This window comes from Gallus gallus, chromosome 13, assembly GCF_016699485.2.
Source record: "Gallus gallus isolate bGalGal1 chromosome 13, bGalGal1.mat.broiler.GRCg7b, whole genome shotgun sequence".
NCBI lineage: Eukaryota > Metazoa > Chordata > Aves > Galliformes > Phasianidae > Gallus > Gallus gallus.
Window position 1 is genome coordinate 3,507,017 of NC_052544.1, and position 13,638 is coordinate 3,520,654.

At 36.1% G+C, this 13,638-nt stretch overlaps 1 protein-coding gene across 1 annotated transcript in view; it reads left to right on the forward strand.

Annotated features, from left to right (window-relative positions):
* LCP2 (lymphocyte cytosolic protein 2) overlaps window positions 1-13,210 on the forward strand; it is a 32,409-nt gene extending 19,199 nt beyond the window's left edge. The window contains exons 9-21 of the mRNA NM_204701.2: window positions 225-282; window positions 481-564; window positions 1,334-1,359; window positions 1,451-1,470; window positions 1,578-1,682; window positions 2,756-2,786; window positions 3,416-3,428; window positions 4,461-4,581; window positions 6,331-6,380; window positions 6,928-7,031; window positions 7,982-8,059; window positions 9,151-9,306; window positions 9,904-13,210. Coding sequence (NP_990032.2) covers window positions 225-282; window positions 481-564; window positions 1,334-1,359; window positions 1,451-1,470; window positions 1,578-1,682; window positions 2,756-2,786; window positions 3,416-3,428; window positions 4,461-4,581; window positions 6,331-6,380; window positions 6,928-7,031; window positions 7,982-8,059; window positions 9,151-9,306; window positions 9,904-10,029 — 972 coding nt within the window. The 3' untranslated portion in view covers window positions 10,030-13,210. The remainder of the gene's footprint in view (window positions 1-224; window positions 283-480; window positions 565-1,333; window positions 1,360-1,450; window positions 1,471-1,577; window positions 1,683-2,755; window positions 2,787-3,415; window positions 3,429-4,460; window positions 4,582-6,330; window positions 6,381-6,927; window positions 7,032-7,981; window positions 8,060-9,150; window positions 9,307-9,903) is intronic.
* The last annotated feature ends 428 nt before the right edge of the window (window positions 13,211-13,638 follow it).

The following is a 13,638-nucleotide window of genomic DNA, read 5'->3' on the forward strand; positions in this document are numbered from 1 at the left end:
CCCTATGAGACAGATGGAATTATTTATGAGACAAAGAACCACCTATGTAGGTCATTCTTCAGGAGCATTAATGACTCCTATCCATCCTATAGTGGGCAGAGACCAATTCTTTGTGCTTTACCAGACACCAAGACTGTCAGATACAGTGTGGTGTGTTCAGTACATTAAAAATAAAATAGAAAGGTGAGGACAGATTTTAACCATGTGTAAAATGTTTGTTTTAGCTGCCAGCTTTCCCTCCTCTACCAGGCAACAATGACAGAAATGTCAAGCCTTCAAAACGTAAGTACAGCTGCTGTTTTCTTTGTGAATGGGCTACACAGAACTTCAATTTTGCCTGTAACTCCTCAGCTTCATTTTCTAATGCTTAGTCAGAAGACCCCTTTGTTACTCTCAGAAGTAAAACCAGTTCATGGCTATGCAAAATAAAGTTATGTTGACCTGTACCAGAGCAATGTCTTACACAGTTACTGTGTTTAGCTCCAGCTCCTTCGATAGACAGAAGCACGAAACCCCCACTGGATCGCCTTGGCCCACCATTTGAAAGAGAAAGCCCGGTACCAGGTCAGTATTTGCTCATGGTCATATCAGTTGCTTGAATATTAATTCAAATAATAATATTCAAAATGATCAGACCAAATAGAATTCATGCAAAAGATCAAGGCTCAACAAAATGTACACTAATTCAGTTATGTACAAGGTGATCTATTTTGGAAGAAATAATGTGAGCAGTACTTACATAGTAGATCAGAGCTGGTTGATCAGAAAGACATTATGAGATTCCTGCACAAAAATGGAATAAAATAAATTAAGTGAATCATCATAGGAAAATTTAGCAGATTAAAAGCGGGAACAACAACTTTGCATACAAACCTAACAAAAATCTCTATATTGTATTATATGTAGTTTGTTAGCCAGACTGAAAAGAATGCTGAGAACTTAAAAAACACAGAAAGAAAGGAAGAAGGGTATTTGTTTCAGACCTTGATGCTGTACTTTACGAGGAATATAAACTGACTACTTTATGATTTTTATTTAGAATCTATTTGGTACATGTCAGTATAGAAGTATTCAGTAATTCAAAGCTGAATCACAGAAAATATTTTTGTAAAATGTGGCATTTTGAAAATTAAAAATTTTTCCTTTAATAAGAGATATTACAGTTCTTCCACTGCTTATAAAACCAAAATCTTTTTCTGGCTTACATCTCAGGAGTCCTAGTGTTTCTATTTGCAAAACATTGCTATCGATAATATTCAGAACTTGTTTTTCATAGGAAGTTTCATTATCTGCAGTTACATTTCTTCTAAACGTAAGCTTTTACTCTTTTCAGGGAGGAAGCCGGGCCATCCTGAAAAGGTGAGGTCTTTTTAGTTTGGTGCTTACATGTTTTTAACCAGTTTTGATATCCTTAGTTCTTAACTCTTAACTATCCCTTGTTGTTCAACAGCTTCTGACTCCACAGCTAAGGTAAGGAGTTTTGCCTCTTGACATGAGACTCTTGATGCCAATATTAGTCAATTTTTTCACATTAACAAAATTTTTGCCTTTATTTCATCATCTTGCTCCTGCTTTAGAGCCCTGGGAGAACAGCTAGCAATGATGCCAAAACCTCCTGTACCACCAAGTGATAGATATGAAAGAGGAAATCCATCTCCTCTAAGGAAGCAAATCCCTGTAAAGTAAGAGTTCATTTAAATAAATTTAATGAAAATATGAATGAAAAATGTGAATAAGCAATGTAGGATGGTATCATTTACTGCTACTGCGTACCAGTAGTATCTGCAGTTTTGTTTTAACAGTATGTATGGCATGTGTTGTTTGCTGCAGTAAAGTGTGAATATGATAAGAGCTGTTTCTCAAGTCCTATCTCAAATAGCCATTACACATCTCAGGGCTCCCTTCCTACTGGCATAAAGAAACACATGATCCATATTTTAACCACCAGATCAAGGTCTTGCTCTAAAAAACATTGTTTCATGAATCCCAAAGATATTTTGTGTGGAATATTAGGAAGAGAAAGGCTTGCTCTCCTATTATGAGCCTGCAAAACCCATAGCAAGTAGCATTCTATAGCAAAAATTGATAATTGCCTAGCATTTTCTAGATAACATAGGCTGAGTAGTGTGATTGATTTTAATAGAAAATAAGGAAGTAATTGAGATCTGCTAATCTGATAAGAAAATTTGTCAAAGAAATGAGGGCTTGAAGTTCATCATGTGTTCCAGCCATCACAGAATCACTGAATCATAGAATGGCTTGGGTTGGAAGGGACATTAAAGAACATTTAGTATCACCTCCTCTGCCATGGGCAGTGTTGCCACCCACTAGACCAGGCTGCCCAGGACCCCATCCAGCCTGGCCTTGAACACCTTGCAATGGGGCATCCACAGCTTCCCTGGGCAGCCTAAGCCAGTGCCTCACCACCCCAATGTTGTGGAGTACCGTAAATGAGTTTGAGACTTTTAAAAAGTCTCAATGTTTAAAACTCTAATCTTATGATAAATTATTCAGAATTTTGCTGCTTATATAGTCACGACTGGCTAAGAAGGACCAGTGTACCAACCTAGACTCTGGCTGAAAATTTGTATTTTGGATATTTATCTGAGGAGAAAAAGTTGCTTCTGCAGTTATATGGGACTACAGAATTTACTAAAAGTTTATGTCTTAATTGAAAATATAGCCTAATGCACATCAAGTGAATGCATAATATTCCATCTTTGATTCATGTTTTGTTTTCTCTGTTTCATTTTAGGCAGGGCTGGGCACAACAGAAAAGACCTGAAGTAAGTAGAGTCCCAAAGCAAACGTGTAAAGATATGGGAACTATAATAAAATGAAGTATCTGTAAAAACTAATAATTCTGGAAAAAGTAACCTTATTTCATTATGCATTGTAGTGAATGCTGATGCATCTTTCATAGTGCGTTGTTTCTTTTTAATAACTACTTCTATTTCAAGATCAGCTGATTCCCCAAATACTTTGTCTCAGATAATATGAAGAATAATCTCAACATTTTTTATGACCCTGGAGAGGTGATTTTGCTTATTTTAGGTCTGAGTTTTTGTTTTTAGATTTTTAAAATTATTTTAATTTAGCTTAGGCTGACCTAAGAATTTAATTTTCAGATAACTCTGAGAACCTATATTTACCTAAGGAATGAGGAACGTTTACATTACATTGGCTCAACATCTTGTATGGTACTTCTACTTCACTGTTGATTTGTAAATAACAGCTGCACCTTAACAAAAGAACTCTAAAAGTTATTTGGTGTTGTATGAAGACAGAAACTCCAGCATTTTAGATGAAGGTGTCAGCCTAGATAATATAATCCAAATTTATCAACTTCCAGGTCTTTGTTTTGTAAAGCAGTGCGCTATGAGTTGCTAACATTTGTTTTCTCTTGGTTCCTCAGGAAGAAGAAGACCGTAAGTATTTCTTCTCTATCTTTAAAAACCTGAAGTTTTTCTTTGTCTTAGCGATTAAAAAAAAAAAAAAAAAAAAGGTTCCTAGAGTTCTTTCTTCAGAGCCATTTCAAAAAATCAGTTGGTATCTTGACAGGCTGTAAAATGCTTACAGTGTACCTCGTGCAGATTTATGTAGCAAAGCCGCAGAACACAGAAAATCAATAGTTAATAGCTTCCTCTGGTCAGACGGTTACAAGACAGCAGGATTTCTTACTTTGAAACACATTATATTTCAGAGCATTGTAATCTCCACACAGCATGAAACAGCAAGGCATGTTTTCAGTATGCAACAGAACGTTTGGTCAGCGCCTGGCGGTACTGTGTTCTGTGTAATGGCGCTTAGTCCAAGGAACAGAAGCAGAACTTGTTTCATATAATTAGTGCTGGTTATAAATGTCCTTATAAGTTTTGTTCCTAAAATTCAGTTTGTAAAGTGGCCTCATAACAGAAGCAGAACATTTGGCCAAATCTTTATAACTTACCATTGCCTCTAAGACTCCATGAGGAACAGGGCTATTTAACCGTGCAGAGAGCAGTTAAAATGTTTCCCAATAGTTGAGGCCTGAGGACGCTGCAAAAAAAATATCATTTTAGCATTACATTCTTTAGGATTATATGGGAGAGATCTCACAAATGAAGTTTAAAAACATAACCTCAAATTCACTGTTCAGAAGCAGCACAACAGAGAGAACACGTTGTTACCTCCCTCAGCTGTACTGAAGTGTCCGAATTGCAGCTTGTCCAAAACATAACTTATATAATGCAAATATTCCAGTCTGCTCCATTTTTTTTTGAATTTAATTTTACTCTTAATTTCCCTAATATTGAGCTCTCAGTTGACCATAAGAAGTTACAATCCGTATTTAAAATGTCAAGGACTTTTAAGAAAAAATTTCCTCTATTAAGTTTATCTAATTAAACAGCAGAAATGTGATGGGATTTCTTCAATCTAACTAAGGTAAATTTTACATTTTCTTCTCCTCTCCTCTACAGATATACCCCAAAGAGCAGTGCCACAGATATCTTTGCCCCCATACAGCTCCAATACGTTCCCATCAAAATCTATCAAGGCTCCACCTAAGCCAGGATCCAACAGCATACCTGGTGCTGAGAGGTTTGTTTCACCTATTGCCATCTCATTCCTTTTGAATTCTAATCTCTTTCTGTATATATATTGCTGCTGGGTGCATTGGGGAACACAGTTTAACTACTTTAAAATTTGTTTTTCAAGGTATACCCTTTTCTCTTCTGCATGCTAATTTCTTTTCCTACCAATGAGAATCTTTGATATAATTGAAGCTCTATATTCAGTGAAACAGTGTACATCAGAAAACAAAGATAAAATGCATGTTCTCAATGCTATGTCAAGGAATAGTTTAGGGCCTACATGGTTAAATGCTTCCATTTGTAGGACATTATTCCTGCTGCCTGCATTACCCATAAACATGACAAGCCCTTTTGAGAAGGAACCACCTTATTCTACAGAAGTATGCAGCCTGTAGGTCAATCAGGTCCTTATTTAAAAGCATTCTGCACAGTCTAGGAGCTTAAGTTGTGCTAGAGATACAACTGGAAAAAAAAATTAAAAAAAAGCCCACAACCTTACATGTCTGAAGTTGAATTTCTGAAGGAAATTTATCACCCTTTCATTAAATGTTAGTTTAACAGTTATTTTTATTTGAAATCATGAACCTTGCTTGCTTAAAATATGACTTTTTCTAGCTTCAACTTACAAATATTAGGTTGTTATGACTTAATTTGATAGTGGAAAAAGCTCTTAATTAAAATTTGATTTCTGATGTAGTGTGCAATTAGCCTTTGATGAATATGAGTGGGCTCCTTGACTCTAAGTGTGATGTACATACTCTAATATTTGCATTTTCTGTAATAGTTCTTTGAGGACTCCTCCCATTTACCAACATTCCTTAGAACAGCTGACACCCAAGTTGAAATAATATTCTAGTAGCAATAGCAAGGTCATATGCAAATACAGACTATTTCTGTGATGTATTCTTCTTCTTATACTCAAATAGTGATATGAAATTTTCTATACAAGATGCTCACATTTGGCTGAGTCTCTCCCATGAATCACAAATGACGATAGTGTGCCCCTGTTGAGCTGGTATAATTAATATATTAATCCAAGAGCTTTTTGTACAGTACCCTTAAGCAGAATAGAAAGATGGTTTGTAAAAAAAAATTGTGCAGACAGTTTATTCCCAATTAGGTGAAGAAATTAAAAATAAAGACTGAAGATTGGGACTCCTCATTTTGGGAACACATTGAGAAGATCCTCCCTTAGCATTCTCTTTTCTAAACAGTCCCAGCTCTCTCCACCTTTTCCCATAAGTGAGATGCTCCATGTTAGTGGTCCTCCACTACACTATCCAGCAGCTTCATATCCAGAGTTGCAACATTAACAAGAAGCCGAATTTTCCTCAAAACTGGTAAAAAACAAACAAACAAACAAAAAACCACACATGTAGAACAACACCATAAGTGGAACCCAAAAGAATGAGCTAGAAAGCTGTTGCCTGTTCTTCCTACTTTAGAGGAATAATGTACATGGTGCCTCTGAACACTTAACAAGCTGAAGCAGTTTTCTGCATTGACCTTTATACATTACTGAATCCTATCTACCTGATACACAGATACTGAGCTCCAATTTATTGGTGGATCTACTTACATCAAAGGAAAGAATGAAGAATGAAGAGAAGGCTGTTCTCATCCTTCATAGGACTCAGGGAGATGCCATGTTCTGTAAAACAGGCTTACAGTCCAGATCAGTATTCTAAAACATAGCAATGTTGCACGGCAATGACGCATTTTACTGAGTAGTTTGTTTTGTTTTGTTTTAAAACAGTGCTAGAAGCCTGTCTGCAAGTGGCTCACTACCACCTCGCTTTCCCTTAGGTTTGTATCCTATACTCCTGGATTTTATGCACAAACAGTGGCTCAAGGCTTCAAGGCAGTTTGAGTGCATTATTCTGAATCTAAATAGATTTTCTTCCACAAAGTTTGGGCTTACAGTCTAGTTAAACCATTGCCAAAATTTCGTATAAGCAATTTTTCCTATATAACTAACAATATTGAAAGCTGAGTAGCACTACCTGCAAATCACTGTGGCACATGAATAGCCTTGACAAAGGACGAAAACACTTTCCATGTGAAATATGCTGCATCTATTAATATTAATTCCACCTCTAGAGAAACTGGAGATACTTTCAATTGATAAGAGGTACCTGTGCACTAAGAATGAATTTATGCAATGAATGTGTTTTTTTACATTAGCCTAAGTCTGATTTCAAATAAATTAAAAATGTATCAGCATCAGAGTGATACAAATTCTTCATGCCTTGCAAAATCACGATTCAGTAGCACATACCCATACGCATTCCACAGATGAAATTATTTCCTGATTTTAATATTTTTTTTCTATTCTTATGCTGCAATCTTAAAGGCAACAACAGCAGATCTCCTTCAAGAGGCACAGCTGATTTAAGACCTCCGTTGCCCATTCCTAGCAGGCAGACTGCTCACCAGACAAACACAGAGGAAGATGAGGTATAAAAGCATCACAAGCGTGAACTGTAACAACTAAACACAACAAATGTGATGATTTTGAGAGAATTGTTTTCAAAGCTTTTTTTCTAGCTAGCAGACATTGTCAGGATGTTAGTAGGTACTTTCAGTTTCCTTTTCTGCATCAAGATTTAGTGCCCTATTTTGTCTCCACTGAGAAGAAAAAAAAAAAAAAGAAAGAAAAAAAAACCAGCAGCCAAAAAAGCCTGTAGAACAAAGTGAGAGAATGACTTGTTTGCTGGACTACTTGTTCTGCACAATTGCTTTAAAGTAGTACTACATATTAATTACTTTCCACAAAACCATGGTGAATAGAAAATTCATACCCGTTAGATGCATTTTGTTTCACACATCTTTAAATATGTCAAGCTTAGAGAAAATCGTGAGAACATGTATAGTTGTACTGTTATGATCACAGGAAGTCTGTACAGTTATCTCAGATGATCGTTAAAGAGAGAGAGAGAGAGAAACAAAAACAAAGGATGTTAATTTGCCAGGCAGACGAAAGAGAAAATGTCATTTCTAGTGGAAGGCATCCCTAACCAGGGAAGGAGAATTGGGATTCTTAAGGTTCCTTGCAACCGTAAACATTCTATGTTTCTAAGATTTAAAATCTGATCTTTATTGAAAATATCGCCGAATATTTCTTTTCCTCCCTTAGGAGGAAAACCTGAAGATGCAATACAGCTCAGTCTGTAATACTTTCATATTTTTTTAAATGATAAAATTAGTTTAAAATCTTTTGATACCATTACAATATGTGAATATATGCTAGTATGATCCTTGAAACTTATACTTTCAGGTATTCAGCACATAAATCTAAGTGATGCTCATTTTCTAATTTCCCTCCATTTACTAGTATGTTGTCAACATTATAAGCCAATTCACTGACAGATGACTTTCTGCTCTATCCTCTCCCACAAAAAATACAGGATTCACTAAATGACGAATGGTATGTTGCTTATATTAGTCGGCCAGAAGCAGAGGCAGCTCTTCGAAAAATAAACAAGGTACTCTTTAAATTGTTGGGGCTTCTCAGCATCTCTTTAATAGCCTACCTGTATGTCCTTGCAGTCACATGGAAGAGGGAAGGTAAATTACATGATAAGGTAAGGCTCCAGTACAGATAACTATAGTAGGGGCTTCATCTTGCATATCTTTACCCACATGAAAGTTAGATATTGAGATCAAACCAGCCATGAATGCTGTTGTTTTCCATAGCCCAAGAGAGCAAACTATGCATCTCCTGAGAGTCATTTGATGTTGAGTATCTTAGGAGGAATGGTATGTCCTCAAAAAGTATTTCTTTGTCACCACTGGAGCATTTTCAAAAATTCCATATTTTAGCTCAGATTATATGCAATGAATCTTACTCTTTTCTAGCCCATGTTTACCAGCAAGATGAAGTACAGATTCAAACAAGTGAAACACAGACTTAACTGTACATGTGGAGATAAACCAAACTGCATCCCATCCATCACTGTGGGAAATCTGTTTAATCTGTGGTGCCTCACAGCAAATGGGCTGAAGTTACCATACATACAGCATTACAACGACTTGTATTACGAAACAGTTTAGGAGACCACACCCAGTGCCTTTCAGGAAGGGTGTTTTAATCAAAGATTTGTTAAATCAGAAACAAAGAAAAGCAGAGGGGGAGAAAATGAGAGAATATCAGTGTCTCTACCAAAATGACAATCATTTTTTTAAGCTGTCTGTAAACAGATCGCAGAGGAATCCTGATTGGAACTTAACAGGAATTAAATTCTCTTCTGATTGAAGTGTAAGTTTGCCTTTGATATTTCACACCGTCCTTTAATGGAATATCTCCCCCTCATACAACAGCAGCCCTACCTTCCTTAAAAATCTCCGTTTGTGTCAGACAGGAAATGGTTGAAATAGCAGATTAAAAGATACAACATTTAAGAAATGATCAGAACATTTTTTTCTCATTAATAGTGCAGTTACTCTTATGAAAGAGAAAAAAAAAAGCAGATTAAAAAGGCAAACTAAGTAGATCATGAGTGCTCTACGTAAGGTTGTTGCGTAGCTCAAAACCAGAAGTGGCATTTATATCATCTTTCATTTTTTCATCTTTCAGGATGGAACTTTCTTAGTAAGAGACAGCTCAAGAAAAACTACCACTCATCCATATGTACTGATGGTGTTGTACAAGGATAAAGTATACAATATCCAGATTCGTTACCAGGAGCAAGATCAGACGTATTTGTTAGGAACTGGCTTAAAAGGAAAAGAGGTACTATGTGTTGGATTTTTTTTTCATGACATCCCTTCATCTCATAGTACCTCCTGTCTTATTACCTAACTGTCAAGCTACTTCATCTGTCAGCTCTTTTACTCCATTGGAATTCTGCTTATTGTCTTAGAGTTATTCCTGCAATTATGTTACTGCTAAAAGGAAAATAAGATTCTTCTGTTTGCACTCAAGGAGCAAATTGGTTAGGGAATGATTGTTTACAACTAAGATAAAAGATAAAGAAAATACACCACTGAGAACAAACCCATGTTTGACAATTTTACTGCTTTGCTTTCAGACCGCTAGCTTACTCTATTCCAGTAATATTGCGTTGGATTTGCTGAGATAGGTCTCTGCATGCACTGATTGGGTCCAAGCTGCTCGAACTTATGAGACGAGTTCTTCATACACAGACTAGACAAACAGCTACAGAGTTGCAAATTAGGGCAGGAGGATAAACAGCTGCTCTGATGATATTTACTGTACCTTATTAGACAGCAAAATATTTAGAGTTTAATTAAAAAAAAAATTTAGCTTTACTAATGACTAAGAATTCTGACACATTTTCCATTGCCCTCTCATTTTTCCATCTCACAGGATTTTTCTTCTGTAGCACATATCATCGATTACTTCCAAAGAACGCCTCTTCTTCTGATTGATGGAAAAGACAGGGGTTCAAGAAACCAGTGCGTGTTAAAATATGCTGCAGGAAATATTAAGTGAGACCCAAATGAAGATCACACACAGGATCAAAGTCTACCAAAATCTATAAACCTCAGGATACTTCATTTTCCAGTGAACTAAAATCATGAAGAAGTCATTAAAAATACTTTCAATTTTAATGAAAAAAAGGACGATGTTTTCATTTTTAAGTCATGCCTTAAATGTAGTACTCTATAAATTGGGTTTTCCTACAGTCTATTTATTACTGTACACTAATCATAGAGTACCTTAAGTATTCTTTACGTGAGGAATACTATCTTCTAACAAACACATATTATCTTAAAACCATTTCTGCACAATATTAGAGGACCCATGAAAGATACACCAATGCAGCTCACTACTTTCATAGGAGAGAAGAAAAAGCAACCTATTTTTCAGATCAGAACTGCAGCAGCAAAAGTATTATCTAAAGTGGCATACAAAAGAACCAAAACAAAGTTGAGCAGCAGGCATTCATTTTTTTCCTGCCATCCACTTCCTAATACATTTAACTACAGAGTTTTCTGTGCAAAGATTAGGACTCCAACCTGGATCCTAAAGACATCAGCTTTCAGCAACACAAAAAAATCCCCTGGATATTTAGCTGCCTGTCAAGATCTGTCTGTGTGACTCAGCTATGAAGCTGTCTTTGTGCACAGTTTTCTATAGAAATGTCTACATATACGATGTTTTGCCTGCCGTACCACTGATGAGTGACTGATGGCACATTTTAGCCCACTAATTGGAAATATGTATTCCCTAAGGCCTTCTAACTTCACTCAGGAACGAGAACATCTTTGACCACAAATCTGAAGTGCCTTCTATGTGATCCTGTAACCTCACACAGGAACAAGCTTTCCTCTGTTACCAGAAACTCCTCTTAAACTATAACTCTAGAATAAGCCACTATTCTTTTATAGGAGACACACCAACAAGACTATCATCATGTGATTCTTAGTTGGAAGACCACACTCAAATCACTTCTTAGAAAGCAGACAGAGTGGAGCAACTTGCTTCCTCTTGTACAACTGCTTTCTGCTTTTTTTCTGTGCTTTTTTCAAGAAAAAAAATATAACTTTCTCAGTTCTCAAATAAAAGCTGCAATTGAGGACCACTGAAGAATACTTTAACAAAAGTTTTTTCCCCATTCCTTTGTAAAGTGGAATTCATCCAATCTTTTTTTGCCCAGGTTTTCTAGGAACCTCGGTCTTCTGACAAGATCTTGGTTTAAGAATTGCCTTGGACTGTGTTACACATTTTCCCTTTTAAAGTCAAATGTGTGTTGAAAAACAACTCAAAGGAGGATACTGTCCTCCATGCAGTTTATATAGATTCTCAGGAAAAAAACAATCAAATTTCATACCGAGTTACAATTTTAAATATATATGCTTTGTAAATGTTTTCTGCATTTCCAATATATTTGGCTAGCAGCTGAAATTCAAAGTTATAGAATTTCATTTCTGCGTAACTATGAGTGAAATATATATACATGTATATTATTAAAAAACATCTCTTGTCCACTCTTGTGAAAGAAAAGTCAGTTTTAATATGTCTTTCCAAAAATGCTAAAACTAAGATCAATCCCTCAGTGTTGCCACCAACTGTATGAGCTGAAGTTGTAGTTCTATTACATTGCCTTGAAAGTTCTGATAACCCAGAAATGCCTCCTATGGAATTGTTTTATTTGTTTTAAATCATTTCATTTGAGAAAGAGCTTTAAAAATTAAACGAACATAACAAATTGTAGCTCTGAATACTTTTTTTTTTTTTCCCCCAGCAAAGTCAGTCTGGATTTGATTATTCAAATATCATGTTTTGTATGATTAAAAACATACCTCAAACGTCAAACTTTTTCAGAAGTAAAATTCTAATGAAATATATAAGCACACTGGCTATTCAAATTTTGGGCCAAGAAGACTTCAGGGTATTTAGACTACTAACGTCTGCTTTCTTTTGTAGCCATGTGCATTAGAGAGTCACTACAGAAACCCGGATCAAAATACTTCTGGTTTTCCACAAGTAATCTTCTCTATGGCCTCTTTCCTCAGCAACATTTTTAGAATGAGGAAGGCAGACCAAATGAGGAGTTGCAGTTTCTCTTTCACTGATCGATTTTAACCCCATTTCACTGAGCATAACTGTGATAAGAGCAATGACTTGACTTGAGGTAATTTGAAATCTTTTATTACTCGTCCAGTATGCCTTTGTTTAAAAGGAGCGAACCACATGTGAAAAACGTCAGAGCAAATTTCCTGACATTTTAAGTTAATTATGCCATTCTTTCACACCTAATATGCTTAGCTTGAGAAAACTGAGTTAAAAATATTTCTCAAAATCAATATGTTACATAAAACATTTTTCCATCCTACATTTGCAGATTAAAACAAAAATATTCTAATTGCAGTAAACCATTATGTCATTTCACAGTTCAAACTGAAAAACTGAATAACTACTAATAGAAGAGAATGTGTGAAAATGAATGGTATTACTTAATCCATCAAACTCCAGGCTTTTTCTTCAGCCTCTCTTAAATCTTTGGCCTTCCTGGGGTTGTTGAAATTCAAAATAATGTCACAAAGCAGTAGTTGGCTCTCCACTGAAAGACAAAAGGCACTGTAGTATCACAGCACTGATTGGGATTCCTAGCACAAGAAAGATGTAGAGCTGTTGGAGAGGGTCCAGAAAGGGCCACAAAGATTATCAGAGGGCTGGAGCACTTCTCTGAAGAAAGGCTGACAGAGCAGGGCTTGTTCAGCCTGGAGAAGAGAAGGCTCTGCAGAGACCTCCTTGTGGCCTTTTGGTTCCTGAAAGGAGCTTATAAACAGGAAGGAGGCCAACTTTTTACACGGTCTCATAGTGATAGGACAAAGGGGAATGGTTTTAAACTAAAAGAGAGAAGATTTAGATTAGATGATAGGAGGAAATTCTTTACTCAGAGGGTGGTGAGGTGTTGGAACAGGCTGCCCAGTGAGGATGTGAGTGCCCTATCCATGAAGGTGTTGAAGGCCAGGTTGGACAGGGCCCGGGGCAGCCTGGTCTAGTAGCTGGCAATCCTGCCCATGGAAGGAGGGTTGGAACAGTGAAATCACTAAAGTCTCTTCCAACCCAAGCTATTTATGATTCTTGTGATTCTGTGATTTTAAGATTCTATGATTCTATGATTACTGAATGGTACATGCTAAATAAATGGCAACTGAATGTAGCACTCTTTGAAGTGTACATTTGTCAACTCTTGCAAAAAATTCTTCTTTTGCTTTCTTCAAAGTAATAAAGAATGTTGGTATTAGCATATTCATAATATTTTCATTATCAAACTATTGTTGTCCCTGCAAAGGAATGAAATTGACTGCCTAACAGATTTTTTTGAGTGCTTAACTGACATAATTCTATGTAACTACTATTTCATTATTTTATGAAAAGAAGGTAATAACTGTATTTTATCAATGGATTAAAAAAATCCAATTGTATGATAGAGAAAGCATGAGCCATTCTCAACCATGCTAAAAGAACACTTTCAACCATATACCTAGATGATGAACTCAGAATTACCGTTTAGTTTCTTCAGCTCATTGGACATTTTGTCAACATTTTTAATTGCAGCTTCAAGGTTAAACTGCTGATTAGCTGCAT